Source organism: Micromys minutus (assembly GCF_963924665.1).
Source record: "Micromys minutus genome assembly, chromosome: 19".
NCBI classification, from domain to species: Eukaryota; Metazoa; Chordata; class Mammalia; order Rodentia; family Muridae; genus Micromys; species Micromys minutus.
In genome coordinates, this window is record NC_137954.1 from 16502340 (window position 1) to 16529858 (window position 27519).

The window sequence follows — 27519 nt, forward strand, 5'->3', positions numbered from 1 at the left end:
AACTCTTCCCGGCTTTGTCTCCTCCCAGGCCCCACCCCCTCAGCCCACCTCCCGTAGCCACGCCCCTCCGCGACGCCATTGGTCGTCGAGGGCTTCGTGGGGTGGGCGGGGCCATAGATTAAGTCTGGGATGCAGCCTTCGGGTGTTCCCGGTGGGGGGATGGAACTGCCACGCCGCCGGGATTCCTCGGGAACACCCTGCAGCTGAGGAGCGAGAATGCCACCTACTGGTAGGCTACCGGACGCGCTGAGGCCGAGGGTTCTGGCTTCCGTTACCATCTAGGAATCCCAGCCTTGAGTATCCAGGTTCTCAGTTAAGGTACAAAAGAGGGAGCGCTCCCTAGACTGGTATCCCTCCCTGGCGTCTCCAGTCTTAGGGCTGGACTGTGCCCTTTGAAAAATGTGGGTTTGGGTGTTTTGGTTTTGTTTTAAAAGGAGTGTGAGGACTACAGATTCTGCTAGAATGCAAAGGCTAAACAGAGCGCTGTTCCATTTCAAAATCAAGAATCAACAAAACCCTACACACAAATATATGAGTAAAACCATTCATATTCTCCTACCGAAGCTCTATAAGAGCTTCACCCCAAAAATTCCCTCCAGTACCAATGATCAGTATTCCCAACTGTTACTATTTATAAATAAAACATACTCACCATTTACCATGGAAAACAACAAGGTTTATTTTCTAGGTTGCGATGAAGCTGCACTAGAGATACAGGATACACGATCTTAGAATTCTGAATGGGTTAAAAATATTCCAATCTTTCCATAGATTTTACGGTCAGTATTCCTTAGTCTTAAAGTGGAGAATATTATGACTTGTAGGACAATAGATAATCCTCTATTGCTCAAGGTTCAGCGCTCCATTATTCGCTTTTAAAACACCCAGCATTGTGTTGTAAAGTTATGAATACACGGCAGTGAGTAAATTCATTTTGGACGCTAGAGGGCGCTAGAGGGCGCCAGGTGGAAAAGGAATCACATACATGGTGTCAGCTGTTATGTAGATTAACTGGGTATTAGTGGCGACCTCCGTTTGTTCCTAGGAGTATGTGTGTTTATACTTTCACCTCTAATCTCACTTTAAATCACGTGGGAATGTAAATGTTACTTCCTAACCTCACCAGGCTCACATTGTTTATATTACTAAAAGTAAGTATTTGGATCCATTCTTGTTCCAGAAAGCATTTTAGAATAAATTCAAGAAATGCAGAATATAACGCAATAAGTACTGGCTACAGATGATGGAAAAAGTAAGAAGAATGCATAGGATATCATACAGAGCCAAGGTGATATATATATAGGTAAATATAAACATCTTCAACCAAGTTCTAAATATGTGCTAAGCTTGAGCTGACTATCTGACTGTAAGACACTGAAATAGGAAACATGTCTCTTATGGGCATATCTCCATCTGGAATCATGTTTCCGAGGTCTATAGTGCATGAGCTGATATATTGGTATTAGCCAGGGTTCTCTAGAGTCACAGAACCTATGGATAGTCTCTGTATAGCAAGGTATTTGTTGGTGTCTGTAGTTCAATTCCACTACAATCTCTGAAGAGAGCATATGTATAGCATAATGTAATCTAATTCAGTACAGTGCCTGGTATTGGATTAGATTACATTATCATCAAACAAAGCAGGTGCCGTAGTGCACATTTTATTCCCTCGATGTAGAAGCAGGAGGACTGCCACAAGATGCAGGCTAGCCTTATCTACATAATGAGCTCCAGGTTGGCCAGACTCCATTTCAAAACCAAGAACAAACAATATCCTACACACAAATAAATATATGGGCAAAACCATCCATGTTCTTATGCTGAAGCTCGTATAGAATCATAAAACAATAAACTTATAAACAAAATGACTGGAAAAATTTAAAAACACAAAAAAAAAATCATTATTTGTGTCTGATATGTAAGCATGGGATGTGCACTACAGCAGGGAAGTGGAAGTCGGAGGACTGTTTTTAGAGTTGTAGGTTCTGGAGATAAAGCAGGTCAGAAGGTCAAAGGGCAAGAGCTTTGATCCTCCTGAGCTACCCCTCTAGCCTCACAAAACAATACATCACTATTATTAGCAACAATTAGATTTAACAACTGATGTTTGGCTGAAATGACATTTCTCTTAAAAATGTGAATGTGACATTCACAGCTCAGATTCACGTAGCTCACTGAACTTCCATTCTTATGACTTGCTGTCATGTTTTCATTTACTTGAAATAATCATCTAAATATTTGAATAAGGTCTGGTCCGAACCCTATTGTAAACATCAGTAGAAAACCCGGGTCAGAAAATTTGTTTTGTCCATGAGACATTCATCCGGATGATGGGATTCTCATAAGGCTCCAATGCTACCCTGTGTTTGTGTTGATGATCCGAAAAAAGTAAAAACAAACAAAAAAAAAAAAAAGAAAATGAGGTAGTGGAGTGGCAAGATGGCTCAGCAGGTCAAGGTATTTTTCCACCAAAGCAGATATTCTGAATTCAATCCCCAGGACCCACATGGTAGGAGAGAACTGACTCCTGCAAGTTGTCCTCTGACCTCCATACATGTGGTATGGTATGTATCTGTATATTCGAGTGCACACACACACACACACACACACACACACACAATGCAATAAATACAATGAAGGGAAGTAAAATGATATCATCATCATCATCACTTATCCTTTAAGATTACTGGCCAGAGAGCAGCAAAGATAACAGTTGCACTTAGTTTTTGAGTGACAGACACCCTTCAACAGGAAGGCACAGAGTCACAGGTAATGAGTTTAGCTCCAGAACTATTTAAGGTGAATGCTTATGGGACAGGAAAACGGGGATGTCCAGGAGGCAGCTCGCCACATAAATCTGAGCTCAGAACAGATGATGGGGCTGGGGACTCGTGTGTGTGTGTGTGTGTGTGTGTGTGTGTGTGTGTGTGTGTGTGTGTGTTAATGATAGCACTGAAGATAGTGATGAGATCATCTAGAGGTACTGAAGAACAGCCTACCAGCAAGAACCCTGAAGCACCTTTGAATCTTTAAGTGTCAGATGGAAGATTAGAGCCTCCTACCCCCAAAGAGAATGCAGAACTAGGTAGGAGAATTACCGAGTCTGATGTGATGGAGGCCAACAGCCCAGGGGGTTTTCAAAAGCTTCCAAGTATAGAAGAAGTACTGTAGAAAGGTAAGGAAAAGACAGCCTGGAAAGAAGAGAAGGAAGACCTCATGGACAAACTTTTATATCCATTCTGATTGGAGCCATGCTGAAGGAGACTTACATGGTTTTAGAAGGGAGGTAAGAACGTAGCGAAGAAAGCACTTTTTAATAAAGATTGTCTCATGTATTCCAGGTTGACCGTAAACTTGTTATGTAGAAGAGGCTGGCCTAGAGCTCCTGATCTTCTTGCCTGCTTCTACTTGCCAAGTGTTGGGTCACAGGCATGAGTTGTACTTAGCTAGAGAACATAATGTCAATGGTTGCATAGTTTCCATCATCTGGCTACTTGCAGGCCATTTGCCTAGAGTAAAGTGGGCCTATATTGTTACTTTGGAGTGATTTGATTTGTTTCTTCTTTTATTTCCGTATCGAATCAATAACAGTGTAAAACCCATCTTTATCTTGCTCGTTTAAAATGTTCTTTATCAATTCTTAATGCTGGATTAGCGGGACTAGTGGGACTGCAGTATAAACATTTCCAAAGTGCTTGTTAGATCCACCAAATCATTTTGCTGAAACATATACCCATTTATACTTTCACGTGCACTGTGAAAGAGCCATAATTTCATTGTGGTAGCTAGAAATGAGTCTTACAGTAAACAAACAGACAATACATCTATCACCACCACCAAAACAAACAAACAAACCCCAAAACAAAAACCAACCGAAAACAGTCTTTGCATTAAATACCAAATGAAACCATAGTTTCTTATACAGTCAATTGATTATAGGCACCAGACAGGTAATGTTGGAAATGAGTCCATTGGGCCAGAAAATAAATAAATGCTGACAAAGATGTCAGGTCGAGAGCGATTGTACATCACAGGTCAGCTGTTAACTGTTAATTGTGCGAACTGAAAGCCTCTTGTGTCTGGTCAGGTGAGGATGCTCTTGCCATTTATCAACACTCTCTAACAAGTAATTAGGCAAGGGAAAAAAAAGGCATAAACAGTATCTGGAGGGAGAGGAAGAAGTTAACAGACCCCGCCTGTAGGTGATATGATGTCAGATCAGAAAAACATCTAAAACCTCTTAGAAGCACTGAAATTCAGTAGCATTGTGTGCCATGCAGCCATCAAAAAAAGTCAATAGTCTTTTTATTCTCTAACAGCCAACTCCTCAGAAGAGATCAAGAAAACAATCTTACTTGTAATACTGCAAAATTAAAATGCTTAGAATTGGAGGCTAGCCTGGTCTACAAAGCTAGTTCCAGGACAGTGAAGACTGCACAAAGACCACCCCCCCCACTGCCTTGAGAATCCAAAAATGAGTTGAGTATGGTGTTTCAATCCTGCAAACCCGATAACTCCAATTTCAGAGGAATCTGACCCCTCTGACCTTCCTGAGCGTCCGCATAGCCCACTATATCTTTTTAAAAAAGTGTTAGTTGAACAGGTGTTTCTGTATGTAGAGTTTCTTCTGTATCTTGCTATCCTCTTGGCTGGATTATTTATTGTGTTCTCTTGGCTTATTTTATAATTTATTGTACGTTTATGGGATATTAGTGTCTGTTGGGCTAGTTTAAGAAAAAAATTTTTTTTTTCTTAAGGAAGATGCTTGCGTGTGCTTGTGGGCCAAGGAGAAGTTATTGGCAAAGATTTGGTTGAAGAGACATTGCAAGCTCCCAGGGTGGAAGTGAGGGTACCGAGAGTGGAAAGATGCACAGCAATAATGAAAGCCAAAGGCGTGGAGAGGGCTCTGAGGACAAGACCAGGAGCTGCAGCGTCCCCTAGTTTCAGGTTTTGGTGATACCAAACCAACCAACCAACCAACCAACCAACCAACCAACCAACCAACCAACCAAAGCTGGTGGGAATGCCAAAGTTCTAGAGGAAAAGAATTCTCAGAATTACACGAACCTTCAGATTCTGTTCAGTGCTCCCCTGCAAAGCCCTACATACCCAGTAAGCATGGTTTCTACTTTTAACAGCACAGCCCTTTCAGCAGGACAAACATAACTGGTCACGTTAATACCAAGCTGAGCAAGTCAGGGCTTGATAACTCTGATCCGCAACACAAAACCCGAATTTAAAAAAAGCTATAGTCAACATCACTTGGGTCAGGCTCTGTGCCAACTGCTTTTCATGCAGTGCATTACCCAATCCTCAAACAAACAAGAACAACAACAAACAAAAAACAAAACAGCTACACAGGTGGAAGTCAGTCCAAGCGAGCTCGGGGACCCGTCCTAAATTATGAGTGCTCACAGTGCTGAACACATACGGTAACAGCTGGCGTCTAGTGTCTGGCGCGCGTGATGCTCACATGCACTGTCCTCCCTTCTTCCTTCAGGAAGGCTGAGGCAGCGTTAAGTACTCTGGGGGCCTAGAACGATACTTTCTGGGTCGGATTCCTTCTGCCTGAACATCTGATCGGAAGGTCCGGAGGGCGGCGAGGAGTGGGCGGAGCCTGCCCTTGTGACCGGTTAATGATTGGTTGGAAGGGGTACTGGGCGGAGCCTCGGGGTAGTAGGCGGAAGCGAGAAGCCGCAGTTGCCGCGTAAGCCTCTGAGCTTCTAGGCGCGACCGCCGGCTCCCTGAGTAAAGCCGGCGCTGCGCTTGCCTGCGGCTTCCCGGCCGAGAGTGGGGAGGCGGGAGGCCCGCGGGGCCGGGGCGGGAGGCGAAGGTAAGGAAGACGGCGAGGCATGGGGCAGGCAGGGCGCGCAGTGGGAGGAAGGCCGGCGTGGGTTGTGGAGCACCGGTTTGAGGGATGGCGAGGGCCCGGGTCTCTGCGGCCGAGGCTCGGCCGGGGAGCCGGGAAGACCCGATGGGAAGCGGCTGGCTTCTGAGCGCCCGCCGGCCCTGTGTGACGAGACGGGATGCGGGCCGGCCGGGCCATCTCCTGCAAAGGCTTCTTGCCTCTCTGTTTTCCTAATGCCCGAACTTATTTCGGAGGTGGACCATGCCATCTCTTCCTCTGAGCGGGTGAGCTCAAGTCTCAGGGGTGTAGCACTAGACTGGCAGAGAAAGTTCTGACCCGCAGAAGCCATTCCAAGCTTGAGGGGTGTCCATCAGCTTAAATGTTGCTTTCTGCTATTTGAGGCTTAAAAAACAAAAACAAAAAAACTTAAACGTAGTCCTTTTTTAAAGGAGGAGACTTTATTTCCGAATAAGTCCTTTTCCCTTTCCCAAGAAATTCCTAAGAAAGGTTGAAAGTGAAATTTGATGGATGCACTTAGGAATTTAGGGTCTTCTGTCCTATTTAGGTTCTTAGGACATTCAGGGAAGGTGCACATTCTGCATAAAGCAGGTTATTTCTTTGCATCTTACGTGTGTAATGTGTTAAAGGGTTGCTTTATTCGGTGTATCTTGTGTTTGTAGATGTAGGTGCCCAGCAAACCGCACCGTCTTGTTTTAAATTTATTTGAATCTTTCTGCCTCTCCAGGACTCCCACTCTGTCCCGTCCCCCCCCCACCGTGGGGAGACAGAGACAGAGAGACACACGTGTGGGGTGGCGGCAAGAGGGGCGATAGTCTTAGTTTTTTTCTCTTCCATTCATTAGGTCTTGTGACAAAGGTCAGAGTTTTTCTGAGAAGCAACACTAACTTCCTGAGTCCTCCCCCTCCCTTCGCCTCTTTCTGGAAAAGTTACATGGATCACACTGGTTTTCCTTTAGTGTTTCTGTTTCTGCAACGAACAATAAGCCTTTTTTTTTTTTTTTTGATGGATACAAGCTAACATTGCTTGTATCCAGCTGTCCTGCATTAACATAAAAGTTTGAGAATTGTATTTAAGGGGAAACAAACAAACAAACAAACAAACAAAAAAAAAAAAACAAAAACCAAAAACTGACCACACTGCTGTTTGGAGTTTCACCTACAATTTTCGTATGAGCTGATAGGTCAGGTTTTTTCCTACACTTTAATATCGGATTCATTTTCTGATGAGCTTCATTTATTGCAAATCTGCATATACCACAGTAGCCTTGGGATAAAAAGAGACACTGCAGAAGTTGTTGGATAAGCAGGTTAATATTTCTAATCATGTATTCAGAAAGAGCTAGGCTTTACAGCATAAACAGTTATTATGCTGCTAAAATCCAAAGTTGTAAACTTTTGGATGCTGCTGGCATGTAATTATTAGGATTAAGTCTATGTGGTTGTATTTATGGTTTAGAGACTGCACTTGATGTGTGTTTTCGTGGTAATGTTTTACCTTCACATGTCCAAAGCTTAATGACAGTGTGGATAGAGAAGACCTTTGGAAGTAATTCTAAGACTTTGTAAGCAGGTTGGTTTCTGTGCTTTCATTGGTACTTTTGTGGAAGTAGAATAGGTTGTGTTTAGAAGCACGAAGGTTTTTATTGCCGGTGCATCTTTTTTTATTTTTTTTCCTCTAGTGGTCTTTAAAAGAAAACAAAACTTGGAAAGTTTTTACTTGATCAGTCACCATCTTATTCCTTTATGCTGTAGGGTCATAGTTGTATTTAGCTTGATACAAGTTAGAGTCTTCAGACAGAAGAGCGCCTCAGTTAAGAAATTGCCTTCATAAAATGGCATGGAGGGCATCATCTTAATTAGTGATTGATTGTAGGTGGTGCGCATCCCTGGCCAGTGGTCCTGTGTTCTATAAGAAAGCAGGCTGAGTGCTGTTCATGAGGAACGTGCCAGTAAGAAGCACTTCTCCATGGCCTCTGCCTCATCTCCTGCCTCTAGGTTCTTGCCCTGCTTGAGTTCCTATCCTGACCACCTTTGATTATAAACAGTGCTGTGGAAGTGGAAACTAAATAAACCCTGTACTCCAGAAGTTACTTTGGTCATGGTGTTTCATCACAGCAGTAGTAACCCCGACTGAGACAATGCTTTTCATGGTACTAGAGATCTAGAGGTCCTCCTTCCCTGTCTTCCCTCTTTTCCCTACTCTATTGCCTTCCTCTTTTCCTTTCCCCATTCTTTCCAATAAGCACTTGTTGCTAAAATCCCATCCAAGTCAGTGGTTTCATTTCTGTTTAATTTAGTGATCGGAAGAGAATCTTGAGCACTAAGAGGATACAGCTGGCTAGAACTAGAAGTCTGTGCAGAATACAGGGTTTTTTTTGTTTGTTTGTTTTTTTGTTTTTTGTTTTGTTTTTTGTTTTTTGTTTTTGGAGAAGACTGCTGCAAGACTTGTAGTATGAAATAAGTCTATTTATTGCCATCTCTGATCCACCCAGAAGAAAGCTGTTTTAGGTTCAGTGTACCTTAGTTGCCTCAATTGTTAAATATAGTAATAATACTTATGTAACTTCTAGGAGTGTTGTGAATATAAAATGAAACAATAGATGTGCTTTTGAGGGAGAAAACATTTTTAGAAAAATATAATGCTTTTTTTTTCTTGTAAAGTATAGATAGCTTACAAACTTTTGCATTACTAACACAGCAAAGGATACCTGTCTTTAAACTTTCAGTCTGAGGGGGAAAGACCCACAGTCCCTTCCTGTAACTTTTATTTCGGGACTAGACTTAATGCTTTGACCAGTTATGCTTTCCTGGCTACTTATAAACAAAAATATCTTTTAAGACAGTTATATCTTAATATCTTATGAGTTTAGGCTTACAAGGTGGTTGTGGAAACCCCACGTTCCTGTGCCTAAGAGGAGAGAGCAGGCAGCTTGTTGATTTGAGTACTTGTCACAGGTATTACCAAAGCTATTTGCTCAGATTGCATAGACATGTCATACAAGGTGACTGATTTTCTTCTCCTGAGATACACACATAAAATAAGGCTGAGTAGTTTATATACTATGAAGTCAGTTTCCACTGTAACTTTAAAACATGATTATTACAAAAAACCTTGGACACCTATAAGTAATGGGAATTTTTTTTGCCTGCTTATATTAATGTCTTACCTGCAGATTTTAAATTAACTTTACTTGTAAAAAGAATAAGAATGGTAATATTTAAAATTAGGCACATAACCATGGTTTTAAGTGTCGAGGCTCTTTTCTTTTAGACAGCAGTGTTTTTTAAGACTGAATTTGAATATTTGGACATGGGTTTCCTTATTCTTTTGGTAAGAATTGCCACGCAGGGGGGCTGTCTGGATATTTACCTGTTCTTCAGATGGTTTCTGAGGAGTCTCTTTCCCTCCCCGCCTTTCCAGACTCATGAAATGGCCACAGATGACAAGAGCTCCCCGACACTGGACGCTGCCCATGACTTACCTCACTCTCCCGCCAGCCCGTCTCACCTCACTCACTTTAAACCGTTGACTCCTGACCAGGATGAGCCCCCCTTCAAGTCGGCATATAGTTCTTTTGTAAATCTTTTCCGTTTTAACAAAGGTAAGATTTCACTCTAAACCTGGGAGAATGCGGTTTGCATTCGTTGGATTCCTTCTTTCATGTCTTGCTGTGTGGGTAGAGGATGTGAAATATTAACAAGGTGGCAGCTTCAGTCACCGGTCACCAAGTCTTTCTGTCTAAGAGGGAAACAGTAGCATTTCACTCTAATGTGATTCATTATTTGTGCGAATTGAATTTAAAATGGCTGGGGGGGGGGTCCTTTTTAATAAGAAGCATTTTTTCCCACATATTTTTCTATCAGTGTGCTTTGACTTACTGAAGCTTACAGAATGACACTTGTTTTGAGGGAGGCATTGGTAATGAAAAGATTTTAATTTGAAGCAATAATATTAAATAGTGGTATATGGTTTATATGTTTAAAACTTAGAAGCTGACAGCAGGCATGTTGGACTTAGACTCATTGGATTGAGTTGTAATCGATATGAAATGAACAGATAATTTAAAGGATGAGGTTCTGAATACAGTGTTAATTGTTTTTAACCAGAATTTAAAATACAGCGTATCTTGTTCTTAATTTGCCTTTTTGTTTTGTTTTTGATGCAAGGGTCCATTTTTTTAGCCTATGCTAACCTGAAACACTGTGTAACTTTGGACATGAGGCCATTTTCCTGTATTAGTCTCCTGAGAGCTAGGATTACAGGCATGAGTTACCATGCCTGATTTATTTGTCTTTATTGTTTGAAATGCGTTAGAAGATTGAACCTATTTTTAGGAATTTGATAGTTTCACTCAGTAGAATTTTTCATTTTTTTCTATTTTTTTTCCCTTTTTTCTTTTGCTTTTCTTTTTCTTTTTCTTTTTTTTAAAAGCAAGGCTTCTTCTTTTTTAAAATATTTATTTATCGTATATGAGTACACTGTAACTGTCTTCAGACACACCAGAAGAGGGCATCAGATCTCATTGCAGATGGTTGTGAGTCACCATGTGGTTGCTGGGATTTGAACTCAGGACCTCTGGAAGAGCAGTCAGTGCTCTTAACCACTGAGCTATCTTTCCAGCTCCTTTCTTTTTTTTGGGGGGGGGGGGGTAGGGTCTTACTCTATATTCCTGCAAGTTACTATGTAAACCAGGCTGGCCTCAAACTCACAGAGTTTTTAGCCTATGCTAACTACCTGTCTTTACCTCCTTAGTGCTGGGATTTAAGGTATGGGCCACCACACTTGGCTGTTAGTAGGAGTTTTAATAGTGCTAGCTCAGTTTTATTAACAGTTTTGTTATCCAGGATAACATCTTACATTTAGTTGTAAGTTATGTATTCAGGAAGGTTTGAAAAGCACCTGGTTTGCTGGGTGCTGTTTCAGTAGTAAAAAGAGATCTCTCCTATAAGCTGATTTTAAAAAGTCAAGGTTTGATATGGGGCTTGTGTTGTGTTTCCTTTAGCAGTTCACAAACTTACAAATGAGAAGAAAACACACAGTTCATGTACACAGAATGTGGCTGTTGGAATGGAATTTCATTCTGGTTTTTTACTTTTTCTTTAAAATATTTAAGAATTAAAAATTATTTTTATTTTCAGTTATATGTATGCATGTGTTTTATGTACATGTGTGTGAGTACCTGAGGAGGTAAGAACACGGTTAGTTACAGGTGATTATGCCTGACTCACGTGTTGGGAACTGATCTAGGGTCCTTTGCAAGAGTGTTATACACTCAGTTATGAATATGTGAATATTATCTGAAGGATTTTTATCTATCACCTTCTTCTTGTTGAACTTTGAGCCTCAGTTTTCCAAGTAATACCTTTTTTTTTTTTTTTGTCACAGAGAGAGGAGAAGGGGGCCAAGGAGAGCAGCAGTCTCCGAGTTCAAGTTGGTCCAGCCCTCAGATCCCTTCAAGGACACAGTCTGTGAGGTCACCTGTCCCTTATAAAAAGCAGCTTAATGAGGAGCTCCACAGGCGCTCTTCAGTGTTAGGTAAACAGCTCTTACTCCACTTTGTGCTTTCTAGGTGATATGCTGACTTATTGTTTCTGTTGGGAACAGTATTTGGAGCAGTCAAGTACTCTTTAGAATAAATAAAACTTACTTAGGTGATAAAAGAATTCTTCAACTCCTGAAACGTTCTTCATCATGTCATTAAACATTGATTATGCAAGCACTGATGTCTTGATTGTGTTTTGATTAATTACTTGCTTGGGTTTCAGCAGAGAACGCTTTGCCAAATCCTCAGGAGAGTACAGGTTAGTTCCGACTTTATAGATGGGTTCTGCACCGATTCTTGTATGCTAATGAAGTGTGATGTGCATGCTCTGGCTGCAGAACACCGTCAGACTCCATTGGTGGGCTGCTGATTGCTCCGGGCCTTTGTCTTTGTTGGGGTGCACACTGTCAGTGTGGCTGGATGCACTGCTCTGCTTGCTTGTTTTCCATCTTGTTCTACTGCATAGTCGCCTCATGCATTTCCCTGCTTTCCTCATAGGTGTGGGCTGGGAATCTGCTCAGTCGGGGACTGAAGGTAGTTTGTGTTTTACTTGTTAGATTGTTAAACTTGGCGAGGTGGTTGGCCCACCCCTAGGTGGTAGAAGGACAGAGGCAATGATCTGTAGAGAGGTGATAGCATTGGGAAGCAAGTGTCCTAAACCTCGTATCTGTCCTGTGTGGCCACTCACTTCCACCAGGTACTTTGAGTGAACCATAGTTGGGTAGTGGTGGTTGGCAGAAGAGTCTTTTACTGCTTGTTAGGGTTTTTCTTTCTGAAAGGAGGAAGAATAAGCTAGGAGAAGGGGCGTTTTTGCTGACTGGCTTGAATGGACAGGCAGTGTCACCCCCACATGTTTTTTAGGCCAGCCACATCAGTTCAGGTTATCTCATTTCGAAAGGGAGAGTTAGGAGATGGAGGCAGAAGATTTTCTTCCATCTCAGATTATCCAAGTTTCACCTCAACCTTACTAAACTTCCCATAGTTATTAACCCCGACCCATGGCTTAAGGAGGATGAGGCAGGAGGAGTACAAATTTAAAGCTAGCCAGGAAATGCTAGAGGGTTTCAGACCAGTGAAGGATACACAGTGAGACCCTCCATGTGAGGAAGCAAAAACATCACAGCAGCAGAACACCCAAGGCTATGCTAGAGAGTGTTCTTCTGATACACTCCATGCTGAATAAAACATTTCTGCCTAAAAGTCTCATTTCCTTCTCTTGCTAAACTCAGTGTTTGGTTTTTCACACAATGCTAAGCTATCCTTTGCTGCAGAGGGAGGAAAGATGGGCCAAAGATCAGTCTTAGTTTCTTCACCTGCACAATTGAAGGGGTTGCAGGTTGTAGCTTGCCAAAATTTGCTTTTGTTGTGATGATAAACTTGAGCATAGGCAGAGCTTGGACCCTCTTTACTGGTCCCACACTCCCTACTGTCTAATAGAGTCCAGTTCTTGGATTTTACCTTGGAGGCCTTTGAACTTAAGTTTGGGACTGCTTAGTGGAAAACATTTTCTTCAGTACTGGACTTCTACAGTTTGGTAGTTCTCCTATCTTAAGGAAGTTACTTGATTTTCTAGCATCCATCTTACAGAACAGTAGCTAACGCTATGTGTCTAAGAGCATCAGTCGTTTTCTTTCACTGGGGTCAATCAGGGTCTAATTGTTCATTCTTCCCCAGTGGAGGAGCATATTGATACCCTTCTCTTCCAAGCAGCTGAATGCAAACACGTTTATCATTTACTATTGGCTATGCCAGGGATCACTGCCGTTACGATTCTTAGAGCTTTGTGTCTCCTTTCAGGACTTATAAATATGGAGACTGTTTTAATCATTGTTAGAGACTCCAGAAAAACTTTAGCTGTAATACATGTTAGCAACAGCACGTCTGAGATATGTGCTGCAGTTAAGATAGGTGCAGTTTAAATGAGCTATTATCTTAGTGATTAAACTGCCTGAAGTTTTGATGCATTTGGATTTATACATCAGTCTTTCATTTTTTGCAGTCACTATTTTCTCCTCTCCCAACCAAGACAAAAGGCTTAGTAGGGAACTAGTAAATAGTGAGCTAGATTCATGGTGGGATATTTTCCATTTATAGTAATTTACCTTATAGAAGATACTTTCTAGGTCCCTAGGTAGATGCCTAAAGCCATAGGCAGTTTTAAAGCTTTTTCCACTATACATTGAAACCTGATAAAGTTTAATTTATAAATTTGGCTGAAAGATTACTGTCAGTAATGCTAAACTAGCACAGCTGTAATCAAGGCATACGAATGTGATTTGTTTCTCTTGAGCTAAGACAGATGTTAATATTTTCAGACTATGTGACTGAGGATAACTGAAGCCTTGGGAAGTAAAACTGAGATAGGGGAGGAGTTATGTAAATATGCCAGGTTAATGTGATTAAATTAATAAAGGACTTTTTTCTTGTTCTATGTTTTGTCAAGCCACCTTAATCTGAGATTTTGAAACTGCTGAGCCAGGAATAAACAGAAACTTCACTTGTGATTTTCACCTTAAATAAGAATAGGTGACAACTATGGTGGCCTCATGTTCTATTCTGGTCACAAAGCTAAAATTTGGGCTTGTTTTATTATTAATATATTTACTTTCATATTGTTATTTCAAGTGTAAGCGATCTCTTCAGTGTGGAACTGCAGGATTGAGGAGTGTGGTGGGTATGTGTGTGGGTGGGGGAGGGTTAGGGTGATGCTTTGGCTTCATTGGTCATAGTCTGTCATGTAAAGCCTGTGGGATCTTTGGAGGGTTGTTCTGTCAAGTTTCTTTCTGATCTGCTATAGAACTGAACAGTTTGGTCCTATTGCTTACTTGCCTATTTAACTTTTCGGACCAAGTTAAATGAATTCTCTGGGATTACTTTTTCTACTGCTCCATGTCTACAAGGTATTTATTACTTGTTTTGTTGGTAATAAAGTGTGCAAGAAATCATTAGTGAATTCTGAACATGTGAGCAATGCTTCCATTTCAACCTTCAAAGCCATTAAGTATTTCAGATAGTTCTTACATAGCACTTAAGTACATGTAAAATAATGGTTTCTATGTGATACATACTTTCAACAATAAGTTACTCTTCACAAAAGCCAGTTTTAATTCTCAGGTCAGTATTAATGGCTGGGAGAACACATTTATGCTAACAATGGGGATGATTTGTATTATATCATACACACATATGCTGCTTGATATAGTTACTAAGATATTAAAACAATTATTTTCTTTTAAAAATATCTGACTCAGACTCCAGAAGGAAAGCAGAACCAGCCTGTGGAGGTCATGACCCACGTACAGCTGTTCAGCTTCGAAGCCTCAGCACAGTATTGAAACGCCTCAAGGAAATCATGGAAGGAAAAAGCCAGGTATTGTAGAGAAGCTTTGGGGGAGTTCTTTATTTAGCATTCATGGAGATCATGCCATGGCATACTGTCACTTAAGTCAAAGTTCATTACTTCCTCTGTTTGTGAATACCAGAGTTTTACACATAGATTCTTAATCTTGTTTTATTTTTGTATATAGTCTATCTTAGTGTAAGTTTATTAGACTAAAGTTAGTACATATTCTTTAGCAAGCTTTATTGCTTTTCTTCATAAATATGGTTTCAGTTTCCTTTTGTCCTTTCGATGTGTAGGGAACCTAGCACATTGTTTTTAGAATCCCTTCTTTTAGTGGTTGCAGTACAACTCATAAGTCCACAGACGTGCGAGCGTGCCACTCTTTCCTGTGCTAGAGTTCCACTGTAGTGTGTCCTTGTGCTAACACTCTGTGGAAAGTCACTGTAGCTTTAGCCTGAGTTCTGAGAGCGGGACAGAAGTCCAGTTTTCCTTCAACATTGCTTTGATCTTTCTTTTTTTCTGAGACAGGGTTTTCTCTGGGACTCACTCTGCTGGCCCTAAACTTAGAGATCTGCCTGCCTCCGCCTTCCAAGAGCTGGGACTAAAGGTGTACGCCACCACCCAGCTCTGTCTTGGTCATTTTAACCTTTTGCATCCCATGTGAATTTTAGAACTAGCTTGTCATCTGCAAAAGACACCTTCTAAGATTTCATTTGTCATCGTAACCTGATACTCATTATCTTAGAGATGCCATCACACTTTTTTTTTTTTTTTTTTTTTTTGCTGTAGGACAGTGACCTGAAGCAGTATTGGATGCCAGACAGCCAGTGCAAAGAGTGCTATGACTGCAGTGAGAAGTTCACCACCTTCAGGCGCAGACACCACTGCAGACTGTGTGGGCAGATTTTCTGCAGCCGTTGCTGTAATCAAGAAATCCCTGGAAAATTTATGGGCTATACAGGTAAATGCATTTCCATGGTAGTTATTATAAATTTAAAACCAAATTATAGAATAGTTAAATAGAAGGCCAATATTTTAGACAGTTTTCATTTTGGGCTTTACATCTAAGGTAGTGGGGTATAATAGCAAGAGAGGGAGAGACAGCTTTGATTTCAAGAAATGTTTGCTTGAATAATAGAGATGAGAATGTGTATAAATAACTAGAGTAAAAATATAGGTATTATAAAAATCTATAGTAGCATTGTGATTATTATATAAGATAATATGGATTTTTAAAAAGGATTTATTTATTTTATGTATGTGAGTGCACTGTCACTCTCTTCAGACACACCAGAAGAGGTCCTGTTACAGATGGTTGTGAGCCACCATGTGGTTTCTGGGAATTGAACTCAGCACCTCTGGAAAAGCAGTCAGTGCTCTTAACCACTGAGCCATCTCTCTAGCATGATAATATAGATTTTAAATTTTATGTTCCTATAGAGTTTTTATTCACAAAGTAAAGGTTGCTCAGACTTACATTAGAGTGCACTTTGTCAAGTTGTCCTCTGTTTATACTCTTTCATTGGAAATGCAGTCAAGTTCTGGTAATGAGGAAAGTTTAAGGAGCTGCGGGGAATGGCTTTAGGCAGTGACTTGGGAATGGAAGTTTGGGACTGTTTCTGATTTTAACTAGTATTGACCATACACTCTTCCCATTTTATTTGTGCAGGTGCTGGGTGTACAGATACGTCAGCACCCTGGCAGCTTAAAATTTTATTTACTTATTTGTGTTTGTTTGTGGTTCTGGGTATCAGATCCAGACCCGTTTGCATTTAGGTAATCACTGTCCCACCGAGTTATGTCCTCAGCTCAAGAGAATGTGCTTGACCTGTTTCTCATGCTATTTTAGATATTGTAAAGCTCTTCCTTATTGTTTATTTTATCTAAGGTGCTGTAGAGTACATAATCTCATAATCTTCTAGCTAAATTGTGGTCATATTTTTAGCCTTTTACTATTTCTATACTTCTACTTTTACTATAGTCTTTTACTATTACTCTACTTCTACTTTTACTATAGTCTTTTATTGTTACTTTTTCCCTATCTTGAATTCACTTTTCATACTCCAGTTGACATTTTGTGTGCTAGTTTGATCACACAGGGTGTGTCACACTGATTTGTCTGCCCTCATATGCAGATCTCTACTTGCAGTTTGAGACTCTTGGCATCTTAGCTTAGCAGTCACCAAGGTAACAAAGTAAGCTTTGCTGTTACTCCTGCTCCTCCTCCCTTTTCTTCCTCTTCCTCTTCCTCTTCCTCCTCCTCCTTCTTCTTTCTTTTTCTTTCTTCTTCTTTTTCCTCCTCCTTCTAAAAGTTGCTTTATTTTGATATAGCTGTGGAATCAAATTCAGCCTTGTCCATAGAGATAGCTACATTTGTACAGTTCATGATCTGGGAACTTGAACTTTTAAGCTCACCCATTTTTGTACTTTGTGTTCTTCATTAAGGAGCAGTGAGCTAATCTCATACTTGTTAGTTTGACAGGTTTGTCAAGTATTAACCCAAGCACTGTCAATACTCAATTAGGAATATCTAGGTTATATTCTTATATTTGCCTGTTTCCCTACCACTTCTTTCTGTCTTCTTGTTACTATTAGAATACTAATTGTTCTTTTTAAATTTCTTTTAAGATTTATTTGTGTTTTATTTTATGTGTATGGGTGTTTTGCTTCCAAGTATGTATGTGTACCAGTTGTATATCTAGTGTGCATAGAAGTCAGAAGAGGGCATTGGATCCCTTGGAACTGGAGTCACAGATGGTGCTGGGAATTGAATCTAGATTCTCTTCAAGAGCAACAAGTGCTCTCAACCACTGAGCCATCTCTCCAGCCCTTTCATTAATGGTTTAAGTTGAATATATTGAGAGAACCAATTTCAGAGCTAATCCCAGAAACTTATCCCTAAGATGTTGTGTCTATAAAACTCTTCATGTACTGAATCTCTTAAGCTGAATCTGTATTTGTGAGGTGTCTACAGAAGTGGGCCCAGTGGGTGGGGCAACAGTTACCTGTAGTCAAGGAACCAACTCAAGTGCCTGTGCAGTCTGGAGTTACCAAAGGTAGTCAGCAGGGTGCAGTGCTGAGACAGAATTCTCTTGCTTTTAGAAACTTTAATCTTTGTACTTGAGGCCTCAGCTGATTTGAGGAGAGTCATACTATGGGTGCTGATCTGCTGTTTGTTAATAACAGTGGAAAAACAACAAAACCAAATGAGCTTCAGCCCTAGTGTTTGACCAAAACTTTGATTAGGTTCCTGTAATAGGATCCATCAACTCTGATAGATCCCTCACTGCATGAATAAGATTTTGAAAAAATGCTTTTACAGCCATGGTTTTATGTTACTATTACTGGATCAAATTTTCCTATGTATTACAGGTATTTGAAGTACTAGGGATGCTTGGATGAATTTATTGTAATAATTTAAGATGTATAGCAGAGTCAAGTATTTTCCTTATTTAAAATGTCTTTTTGATAGGCTTTACTTGAAGATACTCCTTTTATTAAAGTACATTTTAACACAGCTTTAGAGTATTTTATTAAGTAATATATTTCCTTATTCCTTTTCCTCCTAGGAGACCTCCGAGCATGCACATATTGTAGAAAAATAGCCTTAAGCTATGCTCATTCCACAGACAGTAACTCCATTGGGGAGGACTTGAATGCTCTTTCAGATTCAACTTGCTCTGTGTCTATACTTGATCCAAGTGAACCTCGGACACCTGTTGGGAGTAGGAAAGCCAGTCGTAACATATTCTTAGAGGATGATTTAGCCTGGCAAAGGTACATGAATATAACTTGATTTCAACTTGAGAAATGCTTAGTCCTGTGGGGCCTTTTTTTCATTAACATTTCTTTTTGTTATCTTTAAATTTACTGTCTTCCCCAGTTTACATGCAGAAGAATTATAGATGTTAGTGGATAGTGGTTATATTAACTGATATGTTTATACAAAGACAGAGAGGGGAATATATTCTATGGAGGTGTAGTCAGGTGTGGGGGAGGGAGGTGCCTTGGCTGGCCCATGGCAAGGCATCCCTTCCCCCTGAGGGACCGGCTGCACTACAGCATAGTGTAGAATAGAGTTTATGCAGGGCATGGGGAGGGGAGTTAAGAGGGTAGTAGAGGCAGAGAAAGGCCGGGTGTGGGGGAGAAATAGAAGAGAAGAGGCCGGTCATGAACACATGGAGATGGAGGGCAGGAGGGAGCAAGCAGCCCCTCAGGCACTCTGTGGGGCGGAGCCTACCTGGCTATTGCTAGGTAACTGTGGGGCGGAGCTTAGACAGAATGCTAACATTAACAACATTCAAATATAAGTGCACTATTGAAACCAAGAACAAATGTGCATGATCCTTGCAATATTTGTTGAATAGGCAACAGAATTGATATTAGTAATTCCTAGTGTAGTTGTCTTTGAGAAAGGAGAACACTCCTCTAAAATCTGGATTTGTTTGCAAATTTAGATTTTTTTTTCTTTCCTTCTAAAGGAATTTTTGACAAGTTTATGTTTGAAGATGCTTTGCTGGCAAATTGTAGACACAAACTTCTTTACAAGTTAATTAGAATTGTTTATATTAGAATATAATGTTCATCAGTTCTGAAGTTTTCTTTAGTGGAATAATCTTATATATAATTCCTAATGAGCTTAGAATTTAACTAATCTTTTTCTTTCTTTCTTTTTTTTTTTTTTTTTTTGTTTTATTTTTTGAGTCTGAGACAAGGTCTCTTTATATAGTCCCTGGTGTCTCGGAACTCACTCTGTAGACCAGGCTGACCTCTAACTCACAGAGATCCACTGCTTCTGCCTCTCAGGTGCTGGAATAAAGGCTTGTGCTACCACACACAGTTCAGTGTTTTTCTGTTGAGTGATTTTCTTAGTTACTTCTTAACAAAGAGAAGAATAAGTATACTGTATCTTTAGAAAGAATGAAATAAATTATAACTACATTCAGCATATGTGAGCCTAGGGACATAGAAAAGAAAGTCACAATCATATATGTACTTGGATTCTAGTTGTATAATGTTGAGAAATGTATAAATGAAGGTAAATGCCCAGAGTTGCAAATGTGCTAAGCATTAGTTACATGTCTGTTGCTGTAACAGGATGCCCAACAGAAGCACCTTAAAGACTTTTCAGTATGGCACCCCAGTGCATGAGACAGTACTGCTGGTATTTACATGGATCTTTCACCTTAGTCAACATATTCTAGACAGTCCTTCACAGACATGCCTGGAGATTATTTCAGTGGCCACTGGCAGCTCAGATTAATCATAACAGTGATAAACATAAAATTTATAATAATGATTTCCTTGGAATTAGGGTAAAGGTAGGGGAACGAGGCCCTTGAAAATGGTGGTAGTGGAGCTTTTTTAAGTTGCTTGATGGCTCCTTTGATGTTTGTAGCACTATAGGTATAACATACCTTACATTTTATTACTTAAATGATTCTGTATTTACTTATAGGGAGATCAGATTTTTCAGCTTCTTAATCACTTTAGTTAACAATGCTTTTTATTTGTATATGGTCCAGGTGTCTGAACTCAGACTTGACAAGTAAGATTTAGAAAGCATGTGAGAGACAGAAGATGGGCTTCAGACCTTGAGTACTAGTTCACTTTCTGGTTGGAAATATTTTCTTTTTCAACAGATGTGGGTGATGAAGTTTGGAAAGGTTAATGAGTCTGCGGTCACACAGCTAGTAAGAGATCGAGCTGTACTTGGACCTTGGTCTGTCTGACTCTTTGCTGCTTTTGCTGCTCTTCTTGTGGGTTGGGGAGACAGAGAACTTTTGAATATAGATTTTTGTTTTTTACTTAGATCAGTTTCATCTTGTATATGTGAAAGGGGAATGAGGTTTACAAATCACCTATCCAATCAAATTTGCAGTTTTATTGACATTCAGTATGCTTAAAATTATCTTTTTTGATATTTAATATACTAGAGATGAGACTATATATTTTTTTTTGGGTTTGTTTTTCCAGAGAGTTTTTTTGTGTAGCCCTTGTTGCCCTGGAGTAGATCAGGCTGGCCTTGAACTTACAGAGATCCATCTGCCTTTGCTGGGATTAAGGGTGTGCTCCACCACTGCCCAGAGAAACTGTACTTTTTGCATTAAAGTGAGGATGAAAATAAACTGAATATAATCTTATTGTTGTAGGGAAAATTATTTGCTTTTAAATGTTAAAGCACTTATTATAGCCCGAAATGACCCTAGTATTTTAATTTTCTTTATAGTTTGATTCATCCGGATTCCTCAAATAGTGCTCTTTCAACAAGGCTTGTATCTGTTCAAGAGGATGCTGGGAAGTCTCCTGCTCGAAACAGGTAAACTGCCAATAAAGAAACTACTCTGTCTGACTTTTAGTTACGTCCCTAGTAATAAGAACAGACAAGCAAATGGTGAGATTTTCAAAGCTCTGGTAGGTTATATTTTCTTTGTTTGGTAGTTCTTTCAGATATTTTCTGATGATGTCAGACACTGGAATCATCTTCTGCCTTCTAGCTTAGTATGGTGGCCTGAAGGATGTAAAAAAATGAGCCATGTAGGCATTCCTGTGGAAATGTGCACAAGAAAACAAAATAGCAGTTTCTGAAGAGGGAGCACACCTGGCCAGGAATATAAGAGGCCCAATGTGCTGCACTAGAGTGTCTCTCAAGGGTGGTCAATGTCTTAATCTATTCTAGGAGGAGGGGCTATTGGAATTAAAAATTTTTAATTGCTTTGTAAAACTTAAAAAAATTTAAGAATAGAGAAATAAATGCCTATATAATGTCTCCATTAAGACAAACTTAACTACACATTTTATATAATACACACTTAAAAAAAATCATTCAATAGATTGATTTCGGCCCTGAGTTTGATTATTTTCCTCCCATCTGCTTCTCTTGTATCTGTTTGCTTCTTTTTTGTTTCTGTTTTGTTCTTATTACTAGGGACGTAATTTCTTTCAGATATGCTTTTAAAAAAGTTGCTAGTATGGGGCCTCTCCAATTTCTTTGTGAAGGTTCTTAATGCTATGGACTTTCCTTTTAGCACTGCTTTTATGTCCCATAAGTTTGGGTATGTTGTGGCTTCATTTTCATCGAAATCTAGAAGGTCTTTTTTTCCTTATTTCTTCCCTGAGCTAGTGATCATTCAGTAGAGAGTTGTTCAGTTTCCATGAGTGTGTAGGTTCTTTGTTATCTCTGTTGAAGTGCACTGTGGTCTGATAAGATACAAGGGGTTATTTCAGTTCTCTTGTATCTGTTGCTGCTGGCTTTCTGACTAGTGTATATAGTTAATTTTGGAGAAGGTTCCTTGAGGTGCTGAGAAGAAGGTATATTCTTTTGTGTTTAGGTAAAATATTCTATAGATACTTGTTAGGGGCATTTGATTCATAACTTCTGTTAATTTTCTGTCTTGATGACCTGTCTGATGGTGAGAGTGGGGTGTTGAAGTCTCCCACTGTTATTGGGTATGGTTCAAAGTTTGATTTAAGCCTTAGTAATATTTCTTTTTTGAATGTGGGTGCCCTTACATTTGGGGGATAGATGTTCAAATTTGAGATATCATCTTAGTGGATTTTTTTCTTTAATGAGTTTAAAGTGTCTTTCCTTATTCTCTTGATTAATTTTGGTTGAAAGTCTATTTTATTAGATATTAGAATGGCTTTTCCAGCTTGTTTCTAGGGGTCCATGTGCTTGGAAAACCTAGCCTTTTACTCTGAGATAATATCTATCAGTTGCTGAGGTATGTTTCTTGTGTGCAGCAGAGTGATCTGTCCTATTTTTTGCATTTATTCTGTTAGCCTGTTTTTTTTTTTTTTTAATTGGGGACTTGAATCCATTGATGTTGAGGGATATTAGTAACCAATGATTATTAATTCCTGTTACTTACGGTGTTGGTGGTTTTGTGTGTGTGTGTGTGTGTGTGTGTGTGTGTGTGTGTGTGTGTGTATGTGTCCATGCACACACTTACCTATTTGCTGTTGTAGGATTATTTCTTGTGTTTTCTTGGGTATAGTTAGCCTCTTTGGGTTGGAGTTTTCCTTCTAATATCTGTTGTACGGTTGGATTTGTGGATAGATATTGTTTAAATATGGTTTTATCATGGACTGTCTTGCAATCCTGTACAATAAAAGGACTTCTGGAGGTATTACCATCCCTAATGTCAAGCTGTACTACAGAGCAATAGTAATAAAAGCCATATGGTATTGACGGTATTGACATAAAAACTGACAGGTTGATCAGTGGAATAGAATCGAAGACCCAGATATAAACCCACACAACTATGGATACTTGATTTTTGACAAAGGAGCCCAAACCATACAATTGATGAAAGAAAGCTTCTTCAACAAATGATGCTGGTCTAACTGGATGTTTGCATGTAGAAGAATTCATATAGATCTATATCTATTACCCTGCACAACACTTAAGTCCAAGTGAACCAAAGACCTCAACATAAAACCAGATACACTAAATTAATAGAACAGAGAGTGAGGAACTGCTTTGAATGCATTGGCACAGGAGACAACTTCCTGAACAGAGAACACCAGTATCTTAGGCACTAAGATCAGCAATTAATTAATGGGACCTCATAAAACTGAAAAGCTTCTGTAAGGTAAAGGATACCTTCAATAGGACAAAACAACAGCCCACAGATTGAGAAAAGATCTTCAGCAACCCTACATTTAACAGGAGACTAATATCTAAAATATATTAGGAACTTAAGAAATTAGACACCATCAAACCAAATAACCCAATTAAAAAGTGGAGTACAGATCTAAACAGAATTCTCAACAGTGGAATCTCGAGTGGCCAAGAAGTACTTAAAGAAATGTTCAGCGTTCTTAGTCATCAAGGAAATGCAAGTCAAAATGACTCTTAAGAGTCCATCTTACCGAATGAACAAGATCAAAAACATACTAGTGAGAATGTGTGGAGCAGGAGGAACAGTCCTCCATTGCTGGTGGTAGTGCAAACTTGAATAACCACTTGGAAATCATTTTGGCAGTTTCTTAGAAAATTGGGAATAGTTCTACCTCTAGACCCAGCTATACTGTGGGCATATACCAAACAATGTCCCACCATAGCACAAGGACACTTGCTCAACTATGTTCATAGCAGATTTATTCATAGTGGCCAGAAACAGGAAACAACCTAGACATCCTTCAACTGAAGACTGGATAAAGAAAAATGTGGTTCATTTACACAATGGAATACTCAGCTATTAAAACAATGATACCAGATCTGCAGGCAAATGGATGGAACGAGAAGATATCATCCTGAGTAGGGTACCCCAGAAAGACATGCACAGTATGTCCTCACTTAAGTGGACATTAGCCGTGAAGTACAGGATAAATGTGCTATAATCCAAAGACTTAAAGAAGCTAAGTAACAAGGAGGGCCGAAGGGAGGATGCTTGACTCTCACTCAGAAGGGGAAATAAAACAGACATTGGAGGTGGGAGAGAAGGGTGGGGATTGGGTGTGGGGAAGGGTGGGAATAGGCTGGGAAAGAAAATGGAAATTGATGGTGGGGTATCTCTGGGACAAGCAGGAGACCTGGGACAGAAAAGTTCTCAAGAGTTTATGGGGGTGACCTAGCAGCTGGTGAAGACTAAAATGCCACCCCCTACAGCTAGTGGGACACCAACGGAGCCACAAAACCTTTGACCCAGTATTTGTTTACCTATATGATGTGCAGGGATAAAGATGGAACATTGATTAAGGGAATGGGCAACTAATGACTGGCCAAACTTGAGACCCAACCCATGGGAGAGAGCCAACCTCTGACATTATTAATGCTGTGCTTGCAGACAGGAGTCTAAGATGACTGACTGTCTCTTGTGAGGCTTTGCCAAGGACCAGGCTTTGCTTAGAGAGAGAGGTTCTGAGGAAGTGATATTAGAGAGTGGCAAAAGAATGACTTTAAAGTCAAATTGTGGCTACAAGCTGATGGCTCGTGTTCTGCTCAAGAGAGTTTTCTCTGGAGAGAACCAGTCAGTTTGTTCATACAGCTCAGCTCTTGCAGACCAAGGTCCAGTTGCTTATTTACATATCTATTCAGTTATTTATTCGAAGTTCCCTTTTATTATCCCATAAATCATCCTTCCATGGCCCCATCCCCCTGATTCTTAGAAAAAGATGGGACACACTTTTTTTTTTTTAAATGTTGCAAATATTCAGAGATCTGCCTGCCTTTGTAAGCACAGATAATAAGCTAACTGGGTGGGATCTCACTCTGAGATCAGCCATTGCTATTATGACTGGGCCTAACCTCACTCTGTCTCAGGCTGACCTTGAACTCAGGAATCTGGCTGCCTTTATATCTTTCTGACAAGCTCACCGTGTAGCTGCCTCTGTTCTTTAAGGACTGTGAAGCTCCTTGTACGATTCATATTACATCTTTATATTTTGCATAATTGGGAAATTATATATTTTTAAACTCATTATTTTCAGAGTTCTTTCTCACAGCCTTAAAGGCTGTCTTAAAGGTATCAGTGTTTACCATTTTACTGAGACATCAGCCATATCCTAGACCCCCGACCCGTGTTGTCTTTCTTTGATTATCATGGAGTCATAAACCTTGGCAGAGAGGATATTCTTCGATAACTTTGGCAGGGAGAGTTTTTCTGGAAGGAGGAGCATGAAGTAAAATATACATATTTTTAACAATTTTTAAATGTCATGATTAGCAACCATCAACACTCATGGAGTCACATGCCCTGCTGACTCTGTTCAGGGGCAGGAAACCATGTCACATCATCCCTTCCACATGGGCAAGCAGGACTCAGCAAGGCTTTATCTAGCAGCAGATAGAAACAAATGCAGAGGCCCACAGCCAAACAGTAGGCAGAGCTCAGGGAGTCTTGTGGAAGAATGGGGAAAGGAGTGAGGGAGCCAGAGAGGTCAAGGACACAAGCAAGAATACAGAGTCAGCTAACCTGAATCCATGGGAGCTTACAGAAACTGAACCATCAACCAAAGAGCATGCATGTACTGGGTCTAGACCCCCTACACATATGTAGCAGATGTGCACCTAGTCTTCATGTGGGTCTCTTAACAATTAAGTGGGGGCTGTATTTGACCCTGTTGCTGGCATTTGCATTCCCTTTCTCTAGCCGGACTGCCTTGTTGGGCCTCAGTGGGAGAAGATGTGCTTACTCTTGCTCTACCTTGATGTATCTAGGGAGGATTGGTATTCATGGGGGTATTTTCTGTGGAGAAGGGAGGAGATATTTAGATGAGGGATTTGTGAGGATGGGACTGGGAGGAGAAGAGGGAGGGCGACCGTGATTGGGATATAAAGTGAATACATTAATAAATTGAGGAAAAAGATCATTCAAAAGTAATGCTATCATTAAAAAAATTCAGTTAATAGATTAAAAAAATGTATTTTTGAAACGGGATTTTGCTGTCCTGAAATTCACTGTGTAGCCCAGGCTAGCTTCTACATCATAATCTCCTATTTTAGCTTCCCAAGTGCTGGGATTATAGGTATGAACTACTACACCCAGCTGAGATTTCTTTTTTCTTTGCTTTTCTTCTTCTTCCTCTTCTTCTTCCTCTTCTTCCTCTTCTTCTTCCTCTTCCTCTTCATCTTCTTTTTCGTTCTTCCTTCTTCTTCTTTCTTCTTTCTTCTTCTTCTTCTTCTTCTTCTTCTTCTTCTTCTTCTTCTTCTTCTTCTTCTTCTTCTTCTTCTTTTTCTTTCTTCTTCTTTCTTCTTTCTTCTTCTTTTTTTTTTGTAGCAGTTTTGGCTTGACAGTAAAATTGAGCAGAAACTTGAAATCATACAACATGTATATAGAAACTGATGTGTTTCAGTTACAGAATCAGGCAGCATGAATAAATGTACTTACTGTGGAGTGGACTTAAATTAGTTGAGTAAGGTACAGTTACAGGTTTTCACTGAAAGAAAATATCAAGAAGTGAGTAATTGATTATTATTAACTCTATGTTAATAGATATAATAAAACCTGTGAATGATTTCTTATTTTAGAGTGATTTTGTTTTTACAATGCACAGAAAATGAACTTTCATCTCTATGATTTTGAGTGGGACCTCTTACTATTAGAGGACTGACTTTAGATAAATTTCTTTATCCATGATGATGATGGTGATGATGATGATGATGATGATGATGATGATTTTCCAGGACAGGGATTTCTGTTTAGCCTTGGCTGACCATAACTTGCTCTGCTGGCCTCGAACTCACAGAAATCTACTTGATTCTGCATCACGAGGGCTGGAATTAAACCACCATGCCCAGCTTTATTCCTGATTCTTGATTTAAAAATTATTTTACATTTACCCAGGTGGTGGTGGCAAATGCTTTTAATCCCAGCCCTTGGGAGATAGAGGTAGGCAGGTCTCTGAGTTTGAGGCCAGCCTGAACTACAGAGAAAATTCTAGGACAGGGCAAACTGTCTTGAAAACTAAAACAAAACAAAAAAGTAAGTTTTAGATGATGATGATTTGTATGTGTATGTTCACACGATAACCATGCTACAACAAACACTCGGATGAGAGGGTAACTCCTACTCTTCCATATGGGTTCCAAGGTTTGAATGCAGGTCCTCAGGTTTGGCAAAGACTCCTACCCACTGAGCCGCCTTACCTGACTCTTGATTTTTTATTTTTAACCCCCTAACCTGTAAAGTGGAGCTAGTAATAGTTACTCCATAGAATGTGTGAGGATTAAGTGAAAAGAATGTATATTATCCCAGAAATGAGTTCTGTAGTGTGTCTTAGTGTTTTAGTGCTGTGAGCAGACACCATGACTAAGGTGAC

General features: G+C 40.0%; 1 protein-coding gene across 3 annotated transcripts in view; it reads left to right on the forward strand.

The window, feature by feature from the left end:
- Positions 1–9298: 9298 nt before the first annotated feature.
- The window catches only part of PIKFYVE (phosphoinositide kinase, FYVE-type zinc finger containing), a gene marked incomplete at both ends in the record, with an annotated part of 87627 nt that continues 69406 nt past the window's right edge, over positions 9299–27519 (forward strand). The window contains 7 exons of one of the 3 annotated variants that reach the window (XM_080933372.1): positions 9299–9470; positions 11255–11404; positions 11638–11670; positions 14663–14781; positions 15544–15715; positions 18324–18531; positions 20984–21073. In XM_080933372.1, the coding sequence (XP_080789498.1) occupies positions 9299–9470; positions 11255–11404; positions 11638–11670; positions 14663–14781; positions 15544–15715; positions 18324–18531; positions 20984–21073 (944 nt within the window). The remainder of the gene's footprint in view (positions 9471–11254; positions 11405–11637; positions 11671–14662; positions 14782–15543; positions 15716–18323; positions 18532–20983; positions 21074–27519) is intronic. The other 2 variants (XM_080933371.1, XM_080933373.1) reach the window with 2 other exon arrangements.